This window comes from Harpia harpyja, chromosome 20 (genome assembly GCF_026419915.1).
Source record: "Harpia harpyja isolate bHarHar1 chromosome 20, bHarHar1 primary haplotype, whole genome shotgun sequence".
Taxonomy (NCBI): domain Eukaryota; kingdom Metazoa; phylum Chordata; class Aves; order Accipitriformes; family Accipitridae; genus Harpia; species Harpia harpyja.
In genome coordinates, this window is record NC_068959.1 from 13,486,360 (window position 1) to 13,513,514 (window position 27,155).

At 41.1% G+C, this 27,155-nt stretch overlaps 1 protein-coding gene across 1 annotated transcript; it reads right to left on the reverse strand.

Moving 5' to 3' along the window:
• On the reverse strand, positions 1-26,423 carry CCNJL (cyclin J like). The gene is made up of 5 exons (XM_052771987.1): positions 26,275-26,423; positions 15,021-15,231; positions 4,607-4,906; positions 3,614-3,773; positions 1-2,551 (listed from the first exon to the last, which is right to left on the reverse strand). Exons 1-5 carry the CDS (start codon positions 26,350-26,352, stop codon positions 2,104-2,106), a joined length of 1,197 nt encoding a protein of 398 aa, XP_052627947.1. The 5' UTR covers positions 26,353-26,423; the 3' UTR covers positions 1-2,103.
• Positions 26,424-27,155: the final 732 nt, after the last annotated feature.

A 27,155-nucleotide genomic window follows, 5' to 3' on the forward strand; every position in this document is an offset into this window, starting at 1 on the left:
TGTCTCTGCACATTTTCTGCCTTTCTTGTGCAGTGACCAAATTCCTTATCTGCCTAATCCTTCACAATTTATTATTTGGCAAGGCCTTTCCATCACATTTGTCCTACCACTCTTCTGTAAAACATTGGGTGCTCAGATCAAGTATTTTTAAGGTATAAAACATACATTCTTGACTAGCTCTTAGAAGCTAAGGAGAAACCTTGGCGGGGGGGAAAGAGGGTACAAAGAGGGTACTTCAGCTGTGTGCTTGTTTATTGGAAACCTTCACTGGGAACTTAGCAAGTATTTTCACAATTAAGCACGACGGCGGTCCAAAGTGTAACACTGCACATGATGCAAATTATAAGGATGATAAAAAAAAAGAAAAACTATGCAACAGTACTGCCACATGTATGTTGTTCTTTACATCTGTCAAATGACATAAAAAATACACTAAAGTCTTCTGAAAATAAAGTTTAATATAAATACAAAGCCAACAGAAAATGAACTAAGTTCTCTAAACTTCTAGACTAATTTCTGAAGAGTACTGCCTCTTCATTTACAGTTTGCTTTTTTTTTTCTTAATAAAACAAGAAGATTCCTCTAGCCTGCTGAATGGAAGAAATTATTAACTTGATACCAAAAGTTGCATTCTCAGAAGACAGTTACACAAACACACATTAGCATGCAGGCCAGTTTTTCCCCTCCACCCTAAAACACCCTTAAAAACAATTCTCTAAAAATATAATTTAAAACAGCACTGTGACATGACTTGAAAAAATTGCCCCAAGTCAGTAAAAGCATATTGCACATTACTTGTATTGCTGTCCTGAGAACCTTCAGAGAAAAGACAAACCAAGAGTACTGCCTTCAAACAAACTTACAATATAGTGGTTGCATATATCAAAACTAAAGTTTCACATTTGCAGAAGTCCATTTCTTGTAAATATCTACATTAACATAAAAAACACCTATACAGTTTTTTGAACAATCATCCCTGGTTTCAGTTGAGAAAGAAACCTTTGGATATGTGACAGTAGGTGTGGAGGCAACAGGATCTTCAATTTACCAGCTACACTTTCCAAGAGAATGCTAAAATGGTATTTAAAAAACTAAGTCAGCATTGTCTAGCACTGCAGTCAAACTCTAATTTCACAGTAAAGTTAACCAGTTCCCCATCTCTGCCCCCATTAACACCAGTTCCTCTGTCCTGAGCCTGAACTACTGCCACAAGTCATTGAGCTCGAAAGATGAAATAACTGAAGGCAATGAACCTTACAAGAGTTTTTCCAAGAGGATTTCTTCAAGTAACATTAAATCCCTGATAAAGCTCATGAACAGTTTTACTAACAATAATCTCCAGTCTCAAAAACAGCAGAACATTAAAGATCCAAGAGATGATTTAAGGTTTTGTTTTTGTTTCTAAAATACTTGAAGGCAGAGTGATGTTCCGTTCAGCAGCAGCACATTTAGATTCCAAGAGAATTTTAAGTCAAAAATGCTTGATAGTCTTCTGGCCCATTTTTCTTTTTTTCCTTTTATTCTGAAGTCTTACTCTTGAACTATCACTCCTGCTCAAAGAAAATGGAAAGTGTCCTACACATAGATTTCTGCATAAACAAAGTTCACATTTAACTGATACCAATTTCAGTATATTTTAGTAGAAGCTTCCAGTAGTATAAGCTGCCACCGTGCAAGTGACATGTCACTGGGAGAGACAGAGAGCACTCCGTGTTTTCCAACATCATCTCTAGGTACATTGCTACTTGGCCAGAAATTCAACGAACGCTCCAGCCTGAAATAACTCTTCAACACAAGCTTTCAGCCAACTCTGACAAGTCACTAACTGAAGACTAGAAGGAAGTAATCTCCAAAGGGTTTCTGTGCAGATGCCTCTCAAAGTGGCATTGAATGAGGTGTATTAATGGATTTGTATTTCTCTCTCTCATTAAGAGCCAAAGGTACAGCCCTCAGCAGAAAGGCACCCAGGTTCCAGTGATCAGTGGATCCAGATCAACGTCCTCTGAATGAGTCATAAAGATTACTGTTCCTTCAGATACACATCTTGTATCACATACAGGGTCTCTTCGTCAGCTTCTGTTCACCTTTTTCTTCTGTTAATATTTATCCATCAAAACACCCAGCTGTATAAGAGTGATGACCACTGAAGTAACTACTGCCATAAGCCGTGGAAATGCAGTGTCTGGGCTCTGTTCCTAATGCTACCTGCACAGCAATGGGCGTTTGGATGGGCAGAGTCTGGGCAGATGGCCGAAGGCTGGCCTGAAGAGCTGCATAGGAGTGCAGCGAGCTGTCAGCACTCCCAGCAAGCAGACCACTGGGCCTGTGGGCCTGTAAGGAGTCACGATAAGCAGAGCACAAATCTTGCACTGGCGACTGGAACTGGGAAAGCGTAGCTGAATGCTGGGCTAAAGGGTGATAACTAGATTGCTGGAAGAGAACTTGAGTAGTAGCTTGATGGCTCAGATTTTCCACTGCTTCCTGTTCTTGATGTTGAATTGTTACTTGCTTTTTTAGGTTACTGGCTTCTTTGATGTCATTCTCATAATATCTGGAAAAAAATATAAGTAAGATTTATCAGAGAGAAGTTCACAGAGCTTGCATGTGTCTCAAAGTTTTCACCAGTCCGGCTACATCATCGGCTTTTTGGCTCTAGCAGTATATGGTAATCCTCAGCTGCTTTCCACAATTAATTTCTAATTATCCTGCTGCGATCTTCACACACTAACAACAGGTTTATGGATCATTTTGCATCACAAGTATGTTTTTACTGATGGGCTGGTTATCTTGGAACCTTAAGTCCACAACACAAAGACATTTTGAAATACTCTGTGTAGGTACTTGCAGAGTATTAAAATGCATAGCTATAAGGGAACAAGGCAAATTCCTGTTAGATATTAGGAAGAAACATTTTCACGCTTTTGATTATCATGAGAATGATGAAGCACTGCCAGAGAGGTTAGGAAGTCTCCGTCCTTGGAGATAGTCAAAACTTGACTAGACAGCACCCCAAGCAGTCTGATTTAACTTCACTTGGCCCTGCTTTAAGTAGGAATTCAGAAGGCCCACCATCACTCCCAACCTAAATTATTCTATTAAACTTTTTTTATTTTCCATTAAGACTGTATGTGCTCACATACCAGACCAGTATTGATGCACTGCAGTCATGTCCTTTACTGGAAAAAAAACCCAAAGAATAGTTCTGAAATGTCTCCCTACTGTATTCTTCATGTTAGAGATACACTGGTGTCTCTCTGCAGCAAGTATATTGCAGGTACAATGAGAAAACAAAGGGAGAAAAGCTTTCAACCACCATCCATAAAAGCTTCCATCCAATCACATCCTGTCACACAGACAACGAGTACAAGAAAACATAATGAACGCTAAATTGTGCACTCCATTCTGCATTGCAAATGTTGCTAAAATACAGTATTTAATAAAGTGACCTGATTTTTTTGCCTTTTATTCCTCTCCCCAAACCAAAGATGGAGATTACCGGTGTAACATTGTACTATCTTAATTCTAGCTAAATAATTACTTAAAAAAAAAAAAAAAAAAAGGAATATTAACATCTTCCTAAGAGACAAACAGATTACTTTCTTTCTGATCTTACATGAACATCATTTCGATGCATTGGGCAAGATGTTCCCAGGAATAACATGTTAGCAATTCAAGCTGTGTTGTCCAGGCAGGAGAAATCTGCATACAGATACGTGAGGCGCACACACAAGCTGCAGCAATCAGAGATGGACGAAAATGGAGGAAAGTGTGATCTACAAAAGAAAAAAACAAAAGCAAGAATTGTACTCTTACTAATCACTGCAGTGAGCCTATTATGTGTATACACGGCAAAACAGGACAAAATTAAATCTACAACTTTGTTCCACACATCTCTGAGTATTAACTCATGACCAGAAAAAGTCTCTCAAAACTGGATCAAGCTTTCCTGAAGATTTCTGTACTACTTGTTCGTAACTACTATCAAGGTTTCACTGTAGTTTCTTTCATTTCAGAAAAAGCCATGAAATAGACTATGCTGAAATTTGTAGACTGATCTCACCTGAAGCAAAGTTAGGTATTGACAATTACACACATACTTACATTAGTGTTGAACCTAGCTTATGAGGATGCTGCAGTTCACTGCCTCTCACATAGGCAGATACTGGAAGCGATGCTGCAAACCAAATCATTAAAAGCCCCATCATTCTAAATATGTCATGTCTTGCAGCACAGGACTCTCTAAAAAATATCATTAAAAAAGATTCAGACATTGAACTGCATAATACCATGTCTGCAACTGACAGTAGTTCATACTCCACGGCAGATCAAAAGTTAGACCCCATTTCTGACAATCTCACCAATTAGCGTTCTAAGCTGAAGAAAAAAGTTGATCTCGTCTACAGATTTCTGAAAAGAGAGAAGAGGCTTATGCGCAAGGAAGGAACACTGTACCATTTGCCATCTGAAATAACTGCAAAGAGAAACCATTCTCCACAGATAATTTTGTGCAATCCATATTATGACAAGTTTTAAAGCCCTTATCTCTTTCAGATTTTTGCCTTTTGCCAAATGGAAGATCATTCTAGCATAAAAATAAGCCTATTACCTTGCACTGAGAAATCAAGGAAATAATACGCATATTTCTCCAGAAAATCTTTGGTTTTAGTCAGTGAGGTGATCGGCCAGCCGTTGTGAAGGTCATTCTCACCAATGGACACATAGAGGTAGTAGTCAATGTAGTGTGCTGGGGTTGGTAGACAAAGGTTCCAGTTGAAGTTTTCCAAAAGCAGCATTTCCATTCTAAGCAAATCTTTCTTGTTCAATACTACATTCACATTGCACATGCATGCCAGGTTATTTACGTGCTCCAACTTTGGAACTTTATCTTCTTTTTCTTCAAATTTACCTGCCAGAAGAGATGGTTTTCAGATAAGATTTATCATTACAATTGAGTGGCCAAAAGCCAACAGAGAACACTCCCAAAACCAGAAAGTCTAATGATTAAAAGGTGTTTTTTAAAGATGGACAGGAAGTACAGTGACACAAGTAGGAAAGAAGCAACAGACTGGTCAACATATTCCTATATCCTTTTTTATGGGTTTGTTTGTTTAATTGTATAGTATTGATGCCAAAACCCAGACCATAAACTCATTAGGATTACAGATAGTTTTTCTGACAATAACTGGAAGCGGTTTTCTGAAGGGCATTCGGTCAAGCGTGAAGAAAGCAAGCAGTATGGGGAAAATATGACAAAGGAAGATCTAATATTGAGGGGAAAAAAGCTCCTTTGTCATGGTTTAACCCCAGCCAGCAACTAAGCACCACGCAGCCGCTCACTCACTCCCCCCTCCACCCAGTGGGATGGGGGAGAAAATCGGGGAAAAGAAGTAAAACTCATGGGTTTAGATAAGAACAGTTTAATGGAACAGAAAAAAAATAAACTAATAATGATAACACTAATAAAACGACAAGAGTAATAATAAAGGATTGGAATATACAAATGATGCACAGTGCAATTGCTTACCAGCTGCCAATCGACACCCCGTTAGTCCCTGAGCCACCGTCCCCCGCCTCCACTCCCCCCAGTTCCTATACTGGATGGGACGTCACATGGTCTGGAATACCCCGTTGGCCACTTTGGGTCAGGTGCCCTGGCTGTGTCCTGTGCCAACTCCTTGTGCCCCTCCAGCTTTCTTGCTGGCTGGGCATGAGAAGCTGAAAAATCCTTGACTTTAGTCTAAACACTACTTAGCAACAACTGAAAACATCAGTGTTATCAACATTCTTCACATACTGAACTCAAAACATAGCACTGTACCAGCTACTAGGATGACAGTTAACTCTATCCCAGCTGAAACCAGGACAGTATGGAAGCTAAATGCACATGCTACAAAAAGGAAGACATTAAAAACCCTTGGGCAACACCACCTTTGCCCTTGCTGCTTCAGAATTTCTCTTTGTTCCTTCCTGTCTTGGAGGGCCTCATTAGCTAAGGTCACCAAAAGGCTAGGAGAAGTACACTGTAACCAAGTGATTAACGTAAATAATTCCTATGGGGTTAGAAGAGAGCATACATTTTCACAGTCAAGATAGATGAGCAAAGCTGCACCTTTTTCTAAATTGTATTTACCAGCCTACTGAAACAGCAGTAGTCTCTAGAATGACTCAATTTTCATCAGTAGCTACAATGTGCTGTCATTTTGTACAGAAAAACAGAATCTCAACTCTATTCACCCTTCTTTCATAAAAAGCATCCAATATCAGATTTGATTCCCAGGATTAGATCAAGTAATAAAGCAACAGTGTTTTCTTAAGTTTGCAGTAAAGTAACAATTAAGTCGTCTTAAATTCGCACTGTTGGTTTACCAAGCCAAAAATGACCTATCTTCCAGCTACTCCTTGTTCAAGAGCTAGCAACAAACAATCACCAGTAATGTTTCCAGTACAGCTTAAAGAACATCCCTGCTGCAAAATCCAAATCCATAGCTACTTAAGAGTACTCTGTAGTTATTTTTCCTCTTTGTTCTTGAGGGCATATATTCCACAATTGATTCTTGCTTCAGTTGTCCTTCCATTGCCTCTGTAAGAGTCCTCCTTTACCAACACAGACCAATTGACAAGATAGTAGCATATCATATAGCTTCGGAGTATTCTCACCAAATCTAAAAACAATACAAAAGCGTGTTGCACTAGAAAATTATTTCAAAAGGAAGTAAGATCTTGCTATCCATTTAGGATACCAATTCTATCCACAGTGTCTCCAGTGTATTAAAAACCTGACAATTTTCTGTACTATTAGCAGCTTAAGTGTCTTTTTAACACATTTAAAAATGGATTTTCCATCTTTGAGCCTGTTCAGGTATTATGGATATGGAACGCATTAAAAGTAATATAGCAGCCACCTCACCATAAAAGAGCATAATCATGAAAAACAAAATTCATCCATCATATGAAGAACAGGAAAGGACTGTGGGCACGCTGTCAGTGAAAAAGCCCTTAAAATTCAGGAGTCTGTACACATGTTCATGAATCTCCTTGTCACCTGAATTTAGAACTGGTTAAGAAAAATGAAATTTGAGAGAAAAGTTAACCCTTTGTTTCCCCACCCCCACCCCCAAGGTGATGTCACAGCCCAATACAGAAATTTAAGGAGTATGCTAGCCGAAGTAGGAGAAACCATTGCATGCCCAGGAAACTAAGGACAAGATCTGTCATTCTGGCTTTGGAAAGGTCCAGTTCCTTCTTTCTTCCCACTCAACCTTGGAAATTTCAAAAGGTCAGGCTATAGTCTAGAGAGCAGACTACCAGCACAGCAGTGTTGGGAAGGTATCATACCAACATAGGGCAAAGCTATTTGACTTGACCAAGATAATTTTTCTTTTAAAGTTAAAAATAATTTACAACAGCTAAATTTAGTGATTTAGATTACTAGTTATTTATTATTTTCCCCCTTCTGCTTTTCAATACACTAGTTCCTAGCTTTAATGTTAGATAAGAGCAGCCACTGCAGCAGATTGGAGACACCAAGTATAAATGTAGCTCGGTAAGTTGAAGAAAGGCTCCAAAACTGAGTTGGGAATGGAGGGAGAGAAATCAACTCAGAAGTTTTGCTTCAAATAAACTGTAAAATTTGAATATGAGCTACTTTCCAAAGCAACATACAAGCAACTTGATAACATTTTCTTTCCCAATTCTACCTCGACCTAAGCACTTTGCTTCTAAGTTCACCAAGCACTTCCCTATTTTTAAATTGAAATCTGGAGAAGACAGAAGTTAGTTCATTCCATCAGACAAAATTGATCAGAAGCAAGCTGGGAAAGAACAAGTTTAAGATGTTTTTAAAATGCAGTGTGTCCTTTTCCAGTTCCCCAATTTTCCTAATTTAAAGATATCGGAATATACTATTCCTATTTTTGTTCCTTCAGTTACACCAGAAACTGAGATTCTATGCACAGCATATTTATGCTGAGAGAACCAGGACCTCCAACACAATTGCTGCAAGAATATTAAAGGCTCAGACAAGACAGTTGGAAGTCTGGTATTGACCAAACAAGTAACACTGACTGGTTTAATCAACATCAGCGTTTGGGAAGAAAAACAAAGCTGTTTCAGCTACATTATCACTTGGAGTCTGTAGTTTGAAGTTCATGAGAATTGTGTACAAGTCATTTGCATGCTTTTGAAATGCCACTGTAGACACCTCAAATTAAAAGTTTGCTATTGTCTTCTGAGCTCCAGTTACTGATAAAACCATTTAGTTGTCACTATTGCCCTCAAAAATAGTTTTGAGGTAACAGAATCATAAGCCTTTGAAGCAATGCTTAATTTAAGTAGTATATGGATGCTGCAATTTTTTATACAAGGAAGCCTACTGACATCAATAGGATGAATAAAATAAGATGAACATGTAATTTAGGTTTACATTTGTGACCAACTTTTTTTTGTAAAATCTAAATAGACTGGGGCAGCATGGGACATTAAGAGTGTGTAGTATTACTGTAATTAACGATGCAAAGATTTTCCATGTTACTTTAGATCATGTTCTGCCCCACTCTGAATTCTACAATCAGATGCTCCCCCAGAAAAAAAAAAAAGTGACTGCTTTTTATGTTTTACATTCACACTTCTGTTTTGATGAATGAAAGCCAAAGTCCTGTTGTCAAGGGGAACAGGCTTAAGTTACAAAGAGTATGTGTCATTAGTACATTTGTCACATTATCAAAACAGCCTATCAATCCATGCCAGCTTTTCACTAGGAAAAACCAAAGGTCTCAGAGAAGCATCGCTGCTGTCAAATGTACCCTGAAGAACTGATTTTTCCACTGTAGGAGGCAAGAGTCACACCTAGCGATGCAGCATGCAGTTGAGACTGATTACTGGCAGTTGGGTAGATGATCTTCCTCGGGTTTTTCATGGGTAGCAAAACAAAAGCAGGACATGCAGGCAATTTGTTTTATTGCATTTTCAGAGTCCTTGAGAAGACCAAGGAACAAAAAGGACTGCCAATTTAAAGAGTCATTAAGGTGTAAGTACTTTTTGTCCCATAAACAATTAAAATCAATCCAAAAGTAGGATAAACCAGTCAAGCCCATCTATCCTAGCATAAAGCACAGACCTATGGCTGCTTACACAGCTGAAGGACTACTTTCCTTTATTCCTGCATTGTTACAGGGTGTACAACAAACTTTTGAGATTCTCTCCCAAAGCTGCCCTCCGATAGAAACATAGCTTCTAACTGTCCTCTAAGCAAGGCAAGAAAGAGACAGACTATTTTAGAGATAGCCTGCTTAATTCCTTTTTCTGCAATGTCTTTCATCTGTCTGTATGATACCTAGCACATACACAAACCACTTAGCTCAAGGCACCTGAGTTTTTAATGCCTTACTATTAGTAAAGTTTAATTACTAAAGAAAATATTCTGTACATGTTACAGCAGCAGGGAAATAAAAATAATTAAAAACAAAAAAAAAGACTACAGACTAAGTTTTGCACTAATCTATATCCTGGACTGACAACCCACTGTTATCTTTTATTCAAAATAAGTAGTTCAGCTGTCTATCAGAACAGTTACCTGCTCAGTGAGACAATAAATGGTATATGGATCACAAAGCACAGTCCAATAGAAAAGCTGCCTGATGTCTGACAACAACTCCTCGAAGTCAATGGGGAATTAGGTGATAAAGGATTACCCATGCCCTAAACTCAGCCCATTTAGCACAGACATCTTTTCTTGCTCTAATTTCCTTTATTGTCCTGATTTAACTCGGCTGCTGAGAATCCACTGGCAGATGAAGGAGCTGGGCAAAGTAAAGCCAGGAAAACCACAAGAAGTACCCAAGCACTCTGTGAAGCAATGCAGCACTGGATGTGCTGAACAGTAAGCTAGCTTTGCTTAAAAAAAAATACTCAAATTTAAAAACTGTTATCATGTCTCCATAGCAGCAGAACCCTCTTGAGGAAGAGGGGCCATAAGAACTAGAATTGCTGGAACATTCAATGCCACTGAATGGCCGAGAGAGATGTTGCTTTTATCAGGTACTGAAGCACGCGCTACTGAAGAGGGTTAGCTCTTCAGGGAAGAAAGGAACAGCTTTTAAGACCCAGCTAGGATTTTACAGCAACAAGCAAAAGCTGCACTGCTTTAACTATACTGATACACCATAACAGTACAGTCCCTGTATACCACAGTTACAAAACCCACAGAAGAAACAGTCACAGCAGTTTAAGACTTACTGCCCAGGTGCTTGCTCTCTCCCCAGAGTTTACTGCTCCTGCAGCTGGACCATCTGAATGGATTGCATCAGCACATCTCACCTACTTTGGGGCAGCTGGTTTGCACAGCTTTCGGCAGGCAATTTGAGCCAAGTAGCACTAAAGCAGATGGGATATCTTTACACAATCCCTTTTTCCAACAGAGCACTTAGGGCTAGAGTACCTTAAAATATCACATTCATTTTCTGTAATAAATTGCCCAATGAATTGCAGTTCAGAACATTACAACCTGCTGCTGCTCAACAGTGCTCCTCTACAAGGGGCTGCCTTTTCAGCTGCCAGGTGAGATTAACTGAAAGTTCCTCAATTCCCTTCAGGCAAAATGTTAGTTAAACTAGATCTATCCACTTACTGAAAGCCAGCTGATTTTGTCTGGAGAAAATCAAAGTTTACACAAGGCACTGGGATGTTTTGGGACAAAAGGAAAGTTGTAACATTTTCAGTCGCTTACCTGTTTGCAAAGTGAGCATCCATCCAGAGCCTGGTGTAAAGAGAGCAATCCTGGCTTCTGTGCAGGTGCACTGGTAACTATCCTGCTCTAGATCCAGCTGGCTTGCCTGAAGACCACCAGTCCTAGATGCCCAGCATTACTTCTGACCAAAAGCCAGCATCTCCCTGACCTAACAGCAGTCAACCTGAGCAATCACTAGTCTGCTTCAAGCAAGGGACAGATGGATCATCTTGAGCAGTTAAAACCACTGGACTTCACTAATGATCTTGCAGCAGCAGGAACCTACAATCTCTTGTATTACCACAGCTGGACCTCAAAAGGAGGTCCTGTCTTCCTATTGTGTGCCTAACCAAAACATCCATGTAGGCCAGGTCTTTCTGTATTACAAAACCATGTTTAGTTTATGATTCTGATTTAGATCATAAAGTTCCCTTAATGCAAGTGAAAGAGACAGACTAAATATTCTAAATACATTCCTAAAGTAACTGTGACATCAACATTTCCAGCCACTTTTCCTTCCCTCCCCCAACAGCTTTCAGTTCACCTCTAGATTACTGTGAACAATTTTTACCATTCTTTTTCAGAACTGATTCAGAGGAAATAACAACCATTGATGACATTAGTAAACTTCAAAGCTTTTATAGCTGTTCTAAGGAGCTAAACTATCTGGCAGGAATTTCCAGAGGCCTTCTCCAATTATCACACTGTGCATATATTTCAAAGAAACATACATCTTCCAGCTAGTGAACAACTGGATGATTTGAGGGACACACACCCACATTCTTCTCAACTGCCACAAGTCCAGGCTGAACAGTACTTGGCTGCTAATGCAATTTGTTTGGAACAGTATTATTTTCTCACTCCCTCATCTCTTTCACAATTACCACTGAAGTGAGAAGCACTATCATCATCCAGTTTAGTTTCCCCATCTGGAGAAACTGATGAGCCAGTCAAAATGCATTTCTAGAATACAGCAAGAGAAATTAGCTCCAGCTAACTAAATGACATCTAGCAAAATGCTATGTTCTCCATCATGAGAGCACTGCTGTTGTATGCTATCGAAAATAAGCGATGGCAATATTTATAGGTAAAGGAGAGACAAGTTTTTGAGATCCTTTAGATCCGAGATAGAAGCAACAAACTTCAAAGCTAAACACAAGTTTACAATTTCTCTAAGCTTAAAAATTGTCCTTGACTTGCATTTAGCTTAGAAGTTTGTTGCTTCCATTTCAAAAGTTGTGTGTCTAAAAGCTTCTCTATTATGCCCCTCCCACACCCCAAGAAACCCACACTTACCATAAGTGGGAATAAGTAATCTTGCCTCTAACTACACCTCATCTTCCTTGTGGTCTGCACACTACCCTTAATCTCTTTCTCTAAGGAAACAATCAGGAAGAAAAACCCAGAGTTTCTCAACATGTGCTTATAACAATTATTGAAAGACAGTCTGCATTAAACATTCATCTTGTTATGATGTAAACACCACAACTACTTTAAAAAAAAAAAAAGATTAGTTTTTTTTGCTCTCTACAGTGAAGGTATAAAATTTTTTAGAAGTACAAGTGTCTTGCAACACAGCCTGAAGAGCATGTTTGCCGCAATCCTCTGCTGAAAAACGGTGCAACTTCCTACAGTAATGCCTTGCAGGAAGTTCTAATTAGTGCATTTGCAACAACAGGCAAGGGACTAGTTTTATTCTTCTTCACTACAATGAGAACCTTCTAGGTGACTTCAGGTCAATACTTCTGACTTACTCAGAATCTTTTACTACAAAACAACAACAAAAAAAGCCCCATAGTACAAGTTTTCTTCCATTTCATGTAATTTTGAAAGTTACAAACTAAACACAGGAATCCCCATTTACTGTAAAGTGGCTTTTCCTGACTTGACTTGCATCACTTTGAAGTACACATACCAAAAAAGAATATCCTTACTGCACGTTAAAATGGCCCAGACAGTAAACAGAGCTTACTATGCTCCCAAAAGTCTCCAAACTGAGTCCTAGCATTTTAAACCTTATCTATACAAGTTAATTAGGCATTAATTTTGTGCAAAGCTGCTTTAGTTCAATTTTCAATGTTTTGTTTCTACATGTTGGTAGGACAGCTGCCTTTACGGTAATAGACCTTTTCCCCTTCCTGTAAAGGATGATTTAATTCCAGATCAGGATGTATACATGCTACTGCATTGCTCTAATCTTAATTTTAGAAAGATTCTCACACCATTAACCCACTAGACTTAGGCTTGCTCTTTTAAGCAAATTGCCTTTTTTTTTTTTTTTAAACAGGCAGAAGTTGCAAAACATTCCCTCTAGTGTTATCATAGGGCAGTTTGTGAACTTCCTTTTGCTTCACAGTTGCATAGAGGTGGCCTAAAGTTGCATTTTACTTCAGTCATTTACATAAAGAAAATCTTGAAAGCTTTTTTGCTTCTTTTTAAATCCTGAAACCTACAGAAGTCAGCAGTCCAGCTCTCCCAATCTGATATAGTGAACACCTGCCCAAGATTTTACCAGTATACAAACTCTTGACAATTCATACAAAGTTTGAGGATACTGTTTTCATCCTATCTGCATAGCACGGGAAACATAACCTATAGCTATGAATTCTTCTTCTAAATCCAAATGAAAAGTTATTAGAAGAACTGTTGAAGCATCAATTTTATGCTGGGGAAAAATGGAGGAGGAGTATAGCTGAAAGTATCAGATTTATCTAAAGAAAATCCTATTCTCTCTTCCTGAAGGTAACATTCATCTATGCACTTGGGAAAATAATTAAAAAAAACACCAAACCCAAAAAACTAGCAATGCTGCAAGGCATCTTGTAGTTATGAGGTTACCCAAAAAAAGAAAAAGAGATGGTCTGAAAGCTGAAGGAGTACACCTCTGAGCAGGCATCAGTCTCCAGGCTACCTGAAGCTGGTATTTCATTCAGTCTGATGTGTTTGAAATTCAGGGTACAGTTTCATAACAATTCACGAATCAGCCCTAGCCCCTCTCCCCTCCATTGCACGAGCCCGAAGCTCGTCTGACCCCTCAGAAAAATACCTCTCTGGTAAATAAAGAAAACAATTCCTCAGCTGGGATGGTTTTCTGCCAATCTACTGGTCTGAAGGAGCTAACGAAAAGTTCAGGTCAGCAGAACTACAATATCTGAGAGTCACTTAAGCTGCTGTAAGACTGCACCTACAGCAACCATTTACATTCTTCTTTGTTCCAGTTTTAATATTGGCCTTTTTTGCAACATGAACCAGTAACTGCTCCACATAATTCACCATCTTCGCTGGAGTCAGATAGACAGCAATGCTTAAATACACTAAGTGTATGGGGTTTTTTATTATTTTACTATTATCTCTACAGATTCAAGGAAAAGCAGCAGCAATCCCAAGTCCTGAGGGGTAAACATATAGTATCACCTTCTTCCCTCAATAGCTTCTGGCTCTCCATAGTGTTTTTTACCTTAACCAGTATGACTACTTGCACTTTTCAGCCATTAATGCTCAAGTTTGCATAACTTTTGTTGTCCACAATAGTGCATTGCTCTACATGGCTCCCATATGGCAGGATAATTTCTCTGTAACCTAGAAACAGAGTCTGCAGGGGTAGACTGCAATTCCTTGAGCCACCAGTCTCACTTTCCTCCACTTGCACAGCACTGGCTGCAGAGATTTCAAGAAAGCACTAACGACAAATGTTCAAGATCATTTGCTAAATGGATGCCAATACTGAAACTTTACTATTATGCAGCAATGCCTAGCTATTTGGTAGGAGCCCAAAACAAGCAATATGCATTCCAGCATCATCAACACATCCACTAAGTGCCTCAAGAAGCAAATTTTCCTTTGGCCCCTGTATAAGAAACCTGTGATTTACAAGGAACTGATTATGCCCAGCGATAGCAGCAGAGGCACGGATTGTCCAAGGACACATCTCCAGGAGAGGCTGCATGTTACACAGATGTCATTCCCTACTACCAACTCTTCCTTGGAACTAACCTCTCCCAGTCTTGCCACTTTCTTCCCCCACCATCACCCCCTGATCTTTACTGTCCCTATCCACTGACCCAGCTTCAGCTGCCAAAACTTCCTCTGCTCATTAACACCAGCATATAGATGGGTAGCGCAAGCTATGCAGTTGAGCAGAGTTTATTAACAGACTGCTTTATGCCTTGACTTGGACTTCATTAGGCCTTATCCTAAGTAGGTGGAAACTGTCAACACAGAGAAAACAGCACATGATATATAAGGAAAACAACCATCTGCTCAGAAAAAAAGCCTTAATATACAGCAGCCAACTTACTTGCTAGGAGAAGACAGGCAAATGAAATGATGTGCAGTTGCTTGACCGTGATATCATAGCGATCCATAAAGTGGTCCAATAAATAGATAGCAAGATGCCGAGCCGTGGGGCAGAGATTGCAACGGTTGCTGAGGACAGTCAAGAGATCAATGAAGTATCGGCGCATCCCAATCTGTGGTGAATGAGCCTTATACATAGGCAACTTAAGTTCCTATGGGGAAAAAAAAAAGGGGACGAAAGAGAGGTACTGAAACAAATACCATTTCAGTGTCTGGAATCCCAAACCAACACCCACCACCTGCTTATGGCAGATGCTTAGCAGCTACAGCACTATGATTGACACAGGAATCAGGGCTGGATTACTGTATGTTTTGACAGTTAACTTCTAATACTTCGGTCATCCACGCACTTTCCTCACAAGCATTAAACACATAGTCAAACACTAAATTACAGTTTAACCCAGGAACAACTTGCTGTTGCTTTCTACAGAACACCAAACTTCTCGGCCATGAAAATTGTTCCTGAAGGACGCCTTTTTAATTTTGTTCACCCAGATCGGACTGTTAAGTAAGGTTTTAACAGAGTTTCATAGGCAAGAAGGTCAAGATACGTTTCTCTGATATTGCCCCTTCTTCAGTTGCCCAAGTTACTACATCCTGTGCCAAAAAAATGCGTAGGTCTTTAGAATAACTAACATCTACCTTAAACATATTAAAAAAATAATCACATGGTGCATGGCTGCAGCAAGAAACAAAAGCAGGCATTAAGAAAAAAAAAAAACAGGGGAGAATGATTAGACTTTTCTAATCATAGCAAATTCCATCCAGTATGTTCTGTAGTAACCTATTTGAGTATTATAAAAGCTAATTATTGAACTGACAGACTGTATTTCACATGTAATGTAAGAATTTTAATTTTAAGGGGAGAATTATATAAGGTTTTGGTCTACCTATGCTAGGTCTTCACCTGCAAGGGTTTTTACACACAGGTTTGTAGCCACTATGCAAAGAGTAGGTTAAGGGAAGGAGTGAAGATCCTTGGGAATACCTGCAACAAGCTAATGCGACTTAAAAGTTGATACTTTCTCACTTTAGACATGGTCATATACTAATGCAATTACCGTGGCCAGACTTTAATTAAAATGCACTGAATACATGTTGATAGGCATGGATTAGAAAAATACTGTTTCAGCAAGGTATCTCTTTCAGTAATTTGTCAAGGTAATACAGCATTTCTGCATTACATATATTTGAAAATAAATTAGCAGTAGTACAGTGCTGCAAGATAGACGCGTGGCATACAAAGCACTACATAGCAGGTAATTTTACTAAATCGATCATGACCTTTTTTTTTAAAAAAAAAAAAAGTGTTGAGAGGAAGTACCTGCACTGGCTACCCCATTTACACAAGTAAGAGGCACCACCTTGCACAGGCACCGCAGTGGTTGCCCACACTCCTTTCATCCCCTGGAAGGGGACATTCCACAAGGAGGCTCAACTTATCAAGGAAAAAATAGCTACACAATGAGGCTCAGAGGGGCACACATAACTGGAAACCAGGGAGGCTCCAGAACGAGAAGCAGCTTACAAAGACAGCAAGCCGAGTGCTGTTACAGATGATTGCTTCCCAGGCCTTTTTAAAGAAAGTCAGTGAAAAAAACACATTCCGGACTGAACAGACACATGCTGTGGACAGGCAAACAGCCCTTTGAAACCTGGGACAGCCTTCACTGGGGGATTATAAAGAAATCGCCCACCAGTAACAATTTACAAAGCAGGGAGACAATGGAACATGTTCCCCTGATTGTTTTATACCCAGAAAAGCACCATAAATCTGATTTTTCAATTGCCTCATGTACAGAGATTTCAATCCATCAGTACAACTGACACACTGGTTCAGAGCAGGAATTCACAACGTACCTGTAACATGAATGTTCTGGCAGAAATGGTTTCAAGCTCACTGCTTACATCAGTTAAAATAACTGCATTTTTTTTAATATGTCTATACAAAGCCCAAGCTATCATAAGATCAGGTGGCAATTCTACCTCTGAAATACTCTTCTAGGTGGCTGGTAGGAGCTTCAAGTTTTATTTTTTGAAATGTGCTTCCTGTTTCCTGGGAGCTAAGTCTCCCAGCAAAATTATACTGTATACTCTGAGGTCAGGATACATATTTAATGTGAAATTTGCTTTTTAGACCATAACAACAAAGGCAAGAAATAAACAGTAACTCCAGTTATATACATCTAGTCAAAAAATCTGACAGGTCTAAATGTTACAGTTCAGTGGGTGAGCTTTAGAGGCTCAGAATGAAAGGTGAGATCTGGAGATTTGCATCCGAGCCTCAGATGCTCAGAAGCCAGAACTACCCCTACTCAGCCCACTGCGCTAGAAAATTCGAAGACCAGTCAAAGCACTGAATTTAAGCCAATAGGATTATTCTGCTACTGGTTTAACACAGACATTTACTCCCCTGTAAGCCATCTGCTTTTTTCGGGTTCTTTTATTTATTTATTGGAAATCGGTTACTAGTAAAGGGCGTAAGTGAGAAGCGTTCTCATTTTGTTCCCCAAACACACCCACGTGGGCTTCCCTGTAACGAGACTTGACAGCACAGAGAAGGTTCAACTTCAGGATTAATGTCAGGAGGAACAGAGCCACGTGCTGGGGTTTCTTACAAGATCAAGTTCCTAGGTATTAATTGATCCAGGGTAATTATCTGTGTATAGGGAAGAGCCTCGCCCTGCACCACATAGCAAGAAGCAGCTAGTAAGTACTTCAGTAGGGCTGCTTTTACACTGACAGATCAGTCTTAAATGATGAGATTTTCTTTTAAAGGAAAGCGAGGGGTACATAGTTTAACAATGCAAGAGCTGAATAGCACTTAGGGTTACCAACACGGTTGGTACCATCAACCCCCCACAGGGTTCTTTAGCATAAGTTCGTCAAGGAAAAAAAAGGTTATTCCTTTGAATTCAAAAAAATGCCTTTTCTGCTTTGGGCATAGTGATGCAGGATCAGCAAATACAACTATATGGAAAAAACTTAACTTTTGGGGACCAAGAATAAAATAAATCGTTTCCATTGCTTATTTTTTCTTCTATCTCCAGTAGAGGAACACAGAAGAAACTAGGAGTCCTGCTGTCTGCTGGAATTGCCCTTTCATGTGCTGCTTCTGCTTATCTTTGACCCGTTCATCTCTATCTACTTCAACAACTTTGCTTTGGGCTACTGAGCAATTGCTACATTGAAATGCTAAAAGCAGCAGCACATAAAAGGCTCACAGGTGCCTTGGAAATTACTTAACAAGCTTTGCTCAACTTATTGATCGGTGTCTCTCCACAAAAAGCCGCCAGAAAGTCACAGCACAGACTTTAAAGGGATCACCGCTTAATCTCAGAACCTGAAAAGTAAGGCTTGGGACTGAGAGTCAGTGTTAAGGGTGAAGACAATTTTTAGGCTGCCACCTCCTACCAGCTTCAAGACCTGACCTTCCAAAAGAAGGGAATCAGTGTAAACATTTTTAAGTGGTGTTAGACGACAAATCTTCCTCAGCAATCACATCCGAAAGACAGCCAGGCTCCAGACATGAGCCATTCGTTCACTGCAGAGACACATCACCTGACCACTTCGGCTGGCACCATTCATTACCTGAGCGCAGGAGACAAGATTTTGTCTCGTTTGGATGGTTTTGTAACTGGGCTGAGAAAATGCACTTCAGAATCCATACCTAAAGCTGACGCTAGGCAACAAGACTTAAACTAAAGCTTTTGAGTAGCCACGTGAAGGTTAGGCGTTCACTGGCCATTTGAACTAATCAGCCAAACAGCAATTAAGGTGGAGAGGAAGAAAACTTAACAGGATCACTTCCTCCAGCTCCCTTAAAGCAGCAGCTGGTACAGGCCAGTCTACCCAGCACTTAACTTCATCAGAGTACCACATCAGATGGTTTGGTTTTCAACATGGCAAGAAATTCCATGCATACATTTTTTCTGTCCAATTTCTTTTCAGTAAAACTGTTCTCCCACTGTTATAAAGCCAGTAATGAACTGACAAGCAGCCAGGAGAAAAAAGTTAGCAGTAGAAAAGTTAGCAAGTGATGTGACATTATGGTAATAAGTCACACTAATAACGATCAGTTCTTGGAACAGAAGTGGAATTCATCAAGGTATTTTAGAACAACTCACAGGCTTTTTGACAAGGAAAATGAAATGCTGCAATAAATATGCCTCGGGTTCTGAAATTCAGGGAGATGTTAACTGAATCTGGTTTCAGAGCACTTGGACTTCAGTTAGAATCTGTTCTGTGCCACAGGTCAAACATGCAGCATCTCCTGACTCCCTGCAACAGCTCGGGTCTTTCTTACTGCTCTCCTCCTCTCAGCACCAGCTGTCTCAGCTGCAAGATACCCAGCTGCTGCACATGGGCATCTCCAGAGAGCTGCATACTCTGTGAAGAGCCAGGTAAATTACCTTCTCATTTCTGGAGCAAAATGAAGCACCTGAACCAGAGCTACTCGGCAACAGTAAAGCCTATTCATCTAGAAACAGCTGTTGCAATACTCCCCTACACAGACACAAGCTTCATTTACTAGTATGAACTTCATACTCCTCTCATTATTACTCTTTTTTAATCTTATTATCTACTTCTTTTTCTGGATATGTAAACAGAATCCAGTGTATGGCCCCTGCTACCACAGCTCACAGATGTTCACCACTGATCCTAACTCAAAATCTGAAAAAAGGTTCCAGCTGATGAACAAAGATACCCAGTGAAGTATAACTTAAGTTTCTACAAGTTCTCCATGATTCTTATTGATCCAGGGGAAAAGTATATAAACCCAAGACACCACTTGTGTGCTGTCAATATAAGGCACCCAAATTAATAAAAAAACTAGTAAAAACGATGGTAACTTTGGCAATCATTTCACTCTCTGTATGTTGCATGTTCTGGAAAAATAGCATGTATGTGACTTCCACCAGACACTTAAGAATTCCTATAGTAAGAATAACAGATACTGCAAAGTTGTTGGCATTAGAACAGGAAAAAGAAATGCCTGTAGATGAAAAATAAAGAGAAAGCTTATCTAGCAGGCTATTAACAGTTGTTGTATGAAAGAGACAAACTCCTTCCTGTTTTGTGTTCTAACCAAAGAGTTTTCCAGCTTTGGAAGAAAGGTGCCAAACTGATCTCTTAGATATAATTATTGCACCGCACATGAGAAACCACTAAAAAATAACTCCTCTATAATTCATTATTTATGCGGGCAAGAAGATGATATACAAAGAAAAATTTAGACTATGCTATTTTTTAATAGCAGCCTGAAAATTCAGAGCACTCTGCATGCTCCTTTGCTGCAGACTAGGTAGCATGCTACCAATTTAATTCTGCTACTAATGCCATGCTATTCTCTCTCCCCCACAGGAACAATCCTTCTGCCTCTGCACAGACTGCAGCACTATGCTTTCCAGTAACAAAATTACTCATACAAAACTTGCTGGTAAGCATTTCTATGCTTAGGCAGCTGACTGCCATTTAATTAGTCGGTTGGAAAGGTTAAGAGTGTGTTTGTGAACAGACTGATAGTAGAGTACAGCTGATGCATTTAGCTTTTACTAATCTTCAAGTTGGCCATGCAAACTCAAGGGGAAGGGCAAAGATAACTAACAGGGCACTGCTCTTAGGGTATGGCCAGCAGGATGTGTTTCCTCGCAGAGCAGAAATGCCATGGTGAAAGTCTCTGAAACAGCCACACTCACTTCATGTGTGCAAGCACAAGCTATGCTGTCCTATAACACAGAGAGACCTATGATTATACCTGCTAGAAGATATGGCAATAACGGACAGTCTAGGATTCACTGCATGAGTTATTACTCCTCTGTTCAGCCCTGCCATAACCATATCTGAGAGTCCTGAAAGTTACAGTGTTTCCCATTATTTAAGCAACCTTCAGCCATTTTAGACAAGTCTTAATCAGATTTTAGGAGAAGTGCCAGTCTTGCACAGCGTCTGGATTCAGTATGTGGGAGTAAGAGACAAACCTGACAGAAACATGTTTCAAAAAGGATGTCAGTTAGTTCCTCTCATTATTTCCAGTGAAAATTTAAAATCCAGAGATTTTCTAACAAGGAAGGGTACATGGGCAATACATCTTTTATTTTCCCCCCTCATTCAACAGTAACCAATCAGATAGAGCAACAGCTTAAACACACTCATTACACTGCCTAGATCAGTGCTGCCAGCAGCTACCCTTACTGATTTATGATACATTCCACTGATGCATGAGTGAAACACCATAAATTAAGATTTTCTTCTGTGTTACCACTGTTCCTACACACTCCAAAGGAGCAGCAAATTCAAGTGCATCTCCCACAAAGGACCAGAACTCTGGCCACGTAAAACAGAACCTCAAGTTCCAACCTATTCAATGACTTTGGCTTACACTGGGTTGTTTCACTTACTCTTTCAAAGAGCCTTCAATAGTTTTCCCCCCTTTTACTAGATTAAAGGCCATCTCAGACTACATTCTGTGCTCTTCATGCATCTCCCCTACCACCCAGTTCTGTCTTCCAAGATATCTACAGGTAAACACAGACTCCATTCCTTGAGATCTGAGCTTAGTGTAGACACTTAAAATTAAGCTTCAGGCATACTACTGAGATGTCACACACAAAACCTGTGGCAGACCAAGACAGTATTTCAACTGTACATAAAAGCTTTTTGTGCTTGAATCCACTCCACCCTTCAGCATCCTCACAACAGTCCTAGGCATTTGAAATTTGCAGGAAAAGTTGAACTACTATTGTGCTTGAAAACCCATTACATGTTCCACTGTGGTATTTTATCAAGCATTTCATTAAGTCCTTCTTACACTCTTCAAAGTATTCAGAAGTTCAGCAGCTAATCTGAGAAGGATCAGAGAAAGAAGTGTGAAGATTGAAATTCCAACCTTAAGAAAAAAAGAAGAGAGATCATGAATAACCATGTACTTTATTAGGGCACCTGTTCCTTTCAGCTTCATGCACATGCTGCCATCTATAACATAAGCAAGTTACAGCTAGCAACCAGTAACGCATTGTTGCTGATTTTCAAAAGCTAGGGTTTTTGTGTGTGTGTTTTCTGTTAAGTGAACAGATTATACTTTTGTTGCTGGGCTGCCAGTCTTGGATAAAAAAAATGATATTAATACACCTCAATGCCTGTTACACTTACTTTCTTTTACAGCTGATTCAAACTGGAAAGATGCATTAGAGTAAAAGGTTCATGTTTTAGCCTCTCTATTAAACAAACATGGAAAAGAGCACAAAACCTTTTGCATGTCTGCAGGTATCCAGGACCCCTGAAGTTCTCATCTAGGTTTTGTTTTAAAAAGAAAAACCCAGAAGCGGCATCTACACAACGCTCTAATGCCTTCCCTCTCTTCAGAGTGTTACTGTCTAGTCTGCACCAATCTGCGTTTCAGGCTGTGCCAGGCAGATCTGAACATATCAAACTTACCATTTAATTAAGCATTGAAGGGACTACCAGTTTTTAAAATAACAAGGACAAGAGCATACTTACAGGCTAAAAGATAAAACAGTACCCGTTACATCAAGACCTTCACACTACCAACAGGTCAAGTAAACCAGATGCTTTGGCACAACTACAGAAAATACATACAGGGACATATGCCAGGTGCAGGGAGAAGAGGAAGAGGTGGTGTTTCTACCAAAGCTTTTACTGAACAAATTTAATAACAGGATCCTGTACTACTTCTAACAGGATGATTTAAAACTGCAAGAAATGCATTTATGGTGACAGTACTCAAAGACCAGTGAAGAATACAACAAACCCTATATGGGTTACACTCCTGCTTCAGAGACCGCAGTCCAGACTGACACCATGGACAAAGCAAAGGGAAATGTTGCACGTCAAAATAGAATGAAACACATCGTGATGGTAAACAGCATTTCCTCATTAAGCTCTTTAAACCAAGAGGAGCTAGGAGACAGGTGTGGAGGAGCTTTTACCTAGAGGAAATCACTCAGACATTTTTACCACTTAACAGCAAAGCACTGTTTGCCTTCAGCAGAAAGAGGATCGGCTCTCCTCACCTGGCTGAAACTAACTGCAGACAGTAATTTGGACTGCCTTTAAAAAGATCAAGTTACAATTATTAACCTTTTAAATTCGCAAGGAACAAGTCCTGTAAAATTTGGCCCTACTCTGAGAAGCTATGCAAGAGATAAATAAAAAGGGAAATGCAGGCAGATCTAGTAATTCTTATTAATTGCAGGAAATGAACATACCCTGGAAGGAAACAGCCCAACATAAGCACAAAAATGGGGGAGGAAAGGCAAACAGACATCACTTATTTCTGGGACACTCAAGACTGCCTTCTAAAGCAAAGTATTTCCTCAACTTTAAACAACAAACAAACAAACTACGCCAACACTGACTTGTTACTCAGCTTTCCACACTTGTGGCATATTCAGGGCTACTGAAGCAGACAGAAGAGTTTTGCACAGATGTTGCAGTAGTCCCACGTCCAGAGAGGTCTCTGATTTTTGATATGGAAGTCAGCTGCCAGGCACAACCAGCACCTTTCCATTAACAGTTACACAGGGCCATTGTAGAAGTACCAGAAAATATCAATGCATACACTCAGCACCTTTTTCAGCTTGCTGTGTTATAGGCTCTTCTAGCGCAAACACACACAGTATGCTCCAATTTTTATTTTCCTTCCTGGCTCAGTCTTGCAACAGGTTTAATGTTCTGGCCTAATCCACGGATACACTTTAACCTTTCATTTAAAGTCTAAGGATGTGTGTAGCACTTTTGGAATTTAAGAATTTGGAATTTTGCTCCACTAGGTCAGCACGCTCAGTAACTAACACAATACAGTCCCGCTAAGCTGAATACTACATCCCAATAATCACAGCAGATATTTTACTAGTCAGACAATTCAGGGGCTATTAATTTCCTCTGCATTGAGCTAGAGCCTTTGAGAAGTCACAAAGCCTCACAGCATCTTTCAGCCCTCTCTGAATTAGAAGCCAGGTATACCACACACATTCAGTATCTGCTCTCATGCAGAACATATCCATCAGATACTGCACACAACATCTGTCACAAAGGACACTAACTTTCAATGAGGTTAAGAAGAATTTCCAAAGCCAACTGGGGGGATGGGAGGGATGGCATAATATTTTTCCAGTTGTTAACATAAAACCTAGGGCATACATGTCCTACATTAATGTGTCTCAATTATTTGGGGGGGGGGGGGGGGGGGGGAAGTGTTTCTAATGATCCTTCAGTTGTTTTAGGAAAAGAGTTATGTTATTTTAAAGGGACATTTTATTCCTCACCTTAAACCCAGAGTTTAAGTGTGTTCTTCAAAAAAAAGTGGGCTAGCCTGCAACATGCATTTCAACTTCCTTGACAAGTATCTTTAAGTAACTTTCCTGTCAGATTTACACGCTAAAGCTAAGGCCTGTTTATTCTTACCCAAGATCAGAGACACACAGCGTTCCAGACTAGGACTCCTCAGCAAGTATCTTAAATCAGAGAGGTCATTTAGGCTTAAGGGTACCATTGCCTGAATTTTCTGTATTCCAGTATTAACATGCTAGTACACTAATAACGCACTAAGACACTAATACTCTAGTGAGGATGTCACTACTGAGGCTTATTTTGTTCTATGCAATGGCCATAGGCATCCCTAAAACTGGTCCATGCTCACAAAACTGACTTCAGTACCTCAAAACTACTTATCTTCCCAAACTGTGCTGAAGGATCCTTTTGAGGAATTTCACAACCTTCTACAGTAAATTCTGACACTTTAGACATCAAAAAAGCAAACCTTGGCAATATACTTAAAGAGTTGCTTCTGCAGCATATTACTTCGGGGGGGGGAAAAAAAAAAAATCACAGAAAGTGAACCAAAGAAGTTTTAGGGGCTGTGATTATTTTTGTTTGATATATTTGCACTCTGGATTCTCACGTAGTACTTCATTCAAAAAGAAAAGACGTCCTTACAAGGTGGGTAGAATTAGGATTAGAATTGTCCACGCAGTAAGAGTTGTAGACCTTCCTCAGAGCAGAAGCAGCAGAACAGCCCAGAGACCCTTCTCCCTCTTTGCAGGTTCCTTGAATTCAAAAATTCTTGTCATTTCAGCTCACCTAGGTTAGTATCCATATATACAAATAAGTTGTTTTAGCAATCTAGAATCATCAGATGCATCCAGAAAGCAGGCTGAAGAATGAAATAGTTGATTAAAAGGTAGCGGATATGCTACAAAAAACCAACCCCAAAACAACCAAAAAACAAAGCTTCCCCCCACCTTTTAACACCCTGTCAATTGGATTCTCTCAGTTATTCCTCCCCCCTGCCAGGAAGACCTGCCTCAGCTAGAGGACATGAGAACAAACCAACCCCCTCGCAGGGACCTGATAACAATTAACTCACCTGACACAATTTATTGCTAAATGCCTGTAAAGAAAACAAAGGGAACCGAATGTCCAAAGCATTAACTTTGCTAGCCATAACTTTAGTAACTTAAAAGCTGTGTCAAGTGCAGGTAGTCAATATTTGCTGAGGGCTCTCTCTCATGTTACCCAACTAACCGCATTTAGAGCCTCTCTGAAGTTGGGAGTCTACCTAAGGAAACGTGAAAAGTAAACCAACAGCCTTAGTTCTACCAGCTCTCTGTACAAGTACGCCAGTTCATCAAACAGTGACCGGACTATTTGGCTTATTGCAAGACATCTTACTGGTTTTCCAATCCATGAGTAGATACACAGCTTCTAGAAAAGCCACTACAAGCCACATCCGTACATCTCTCAGCTCCTCTACAGTCTGCCAGGGAACAGGGTCCTACCTTTTCCTCCAACTGGAGCATTTATCTGTTGGAAGAGCAGCAACGCTATTCCTCCAGATCCTACGATACGCTGATTTTTTGCGGGTCACCATCAGCACCCTCTTAGCATTTAACGCAACGAGTTGTCAACACCCCGGCTAAGTTAAAGCCACTGAAAAGTTGCAAGGAGGTACTTTTGGGTAGCAGCTTTCACAGGTTTGGTTTTGAACCAACCTGGATCAAAACGCAGAGCACCGGGAGGGGCTCCGTGCAAACCCGCTCCGTGGGGACCTGCCGAAGGCGAGATTGCCACCACCAAGCCGCAGCCGCGGGCCGCTGCCCGGGCGTTTCTGCCGGCGAGCAAAGCGCGCAGGGCAGAGCGAGGGGGAGGAGGGAGAGAACAAAGTGGGACCCGACCTTCGTCCGCAGGGTCTGATGGATGTCCGCCGCCAGCTCCCCCTTCCACCACTGCTCCTCCATCCTTTTTCTTCCCATCCAGACAGAGCTCTGGAGGAGAGACGGGGCCGCTCAGCTGGGAGGGAGAACAAACCGGACAAGTGGCCCGAAGCCCCGCGGCTGTTTCCGCCGGCCCGGCCCGGCCCGCCCCGCGGCACCGCCGGCCGCCCCCGCCCGGCTCCCGCGCCCCGCGGTCACCGCCAGGAACCGCGGAAAGCGTTCATTTATTGACCACCTCCGCGGCTCGCCCCTGCCCGCCGCGCAGACCCGAGGGCCCCCGAGGGCCCCCGCGGGCCCCGAGCAGCCCCTCAGCGGGGGCCCGCCGCCCACGCGGGGCCGGGGGCGGGGGCCATCGCCACGGCTCGGCGCGTTGTGCCGGCGGGAGCGCTGCCCGCGGCCCCCGAACCCCCGGCGGCGGGAGGAGGAGGAGAGGGGGCGGGAGAGGGAAGGGGGTGCTGCTGCCCCCCTCTTAGGTTAATTAGCGCTAATTAACAGCTGCCTGCCCCAGGGCAGGGGCGGGTCCTTCCCCTCCGTGCCCCTGAGCCCCCCGCCCCGCCGGCCGTCAGCGGCAGCACCTGTGCGCGGCCCCGCAGCCCCCGCCGCAGGACGGGGGGAGCCCCGGCCCAGGGGGGGGGCGTTAGGGCAAAACAGCAACAGCCGGGCGCGGCTGAGCGGGGTCTGCGGCGTTTGGTTGTCTTCCGAGCTGGGCTGGAGAGGGGAGCGCAGGCAAAATCGCCGGAGGAAACGGAACGTAAGGCTTCTTCTCCCCGTAACAAAGGCTCTGAATACCCAATAAATATCCTCAGGATTAACAGAGGAGATTGACTTTTTCCTTGGTTTAG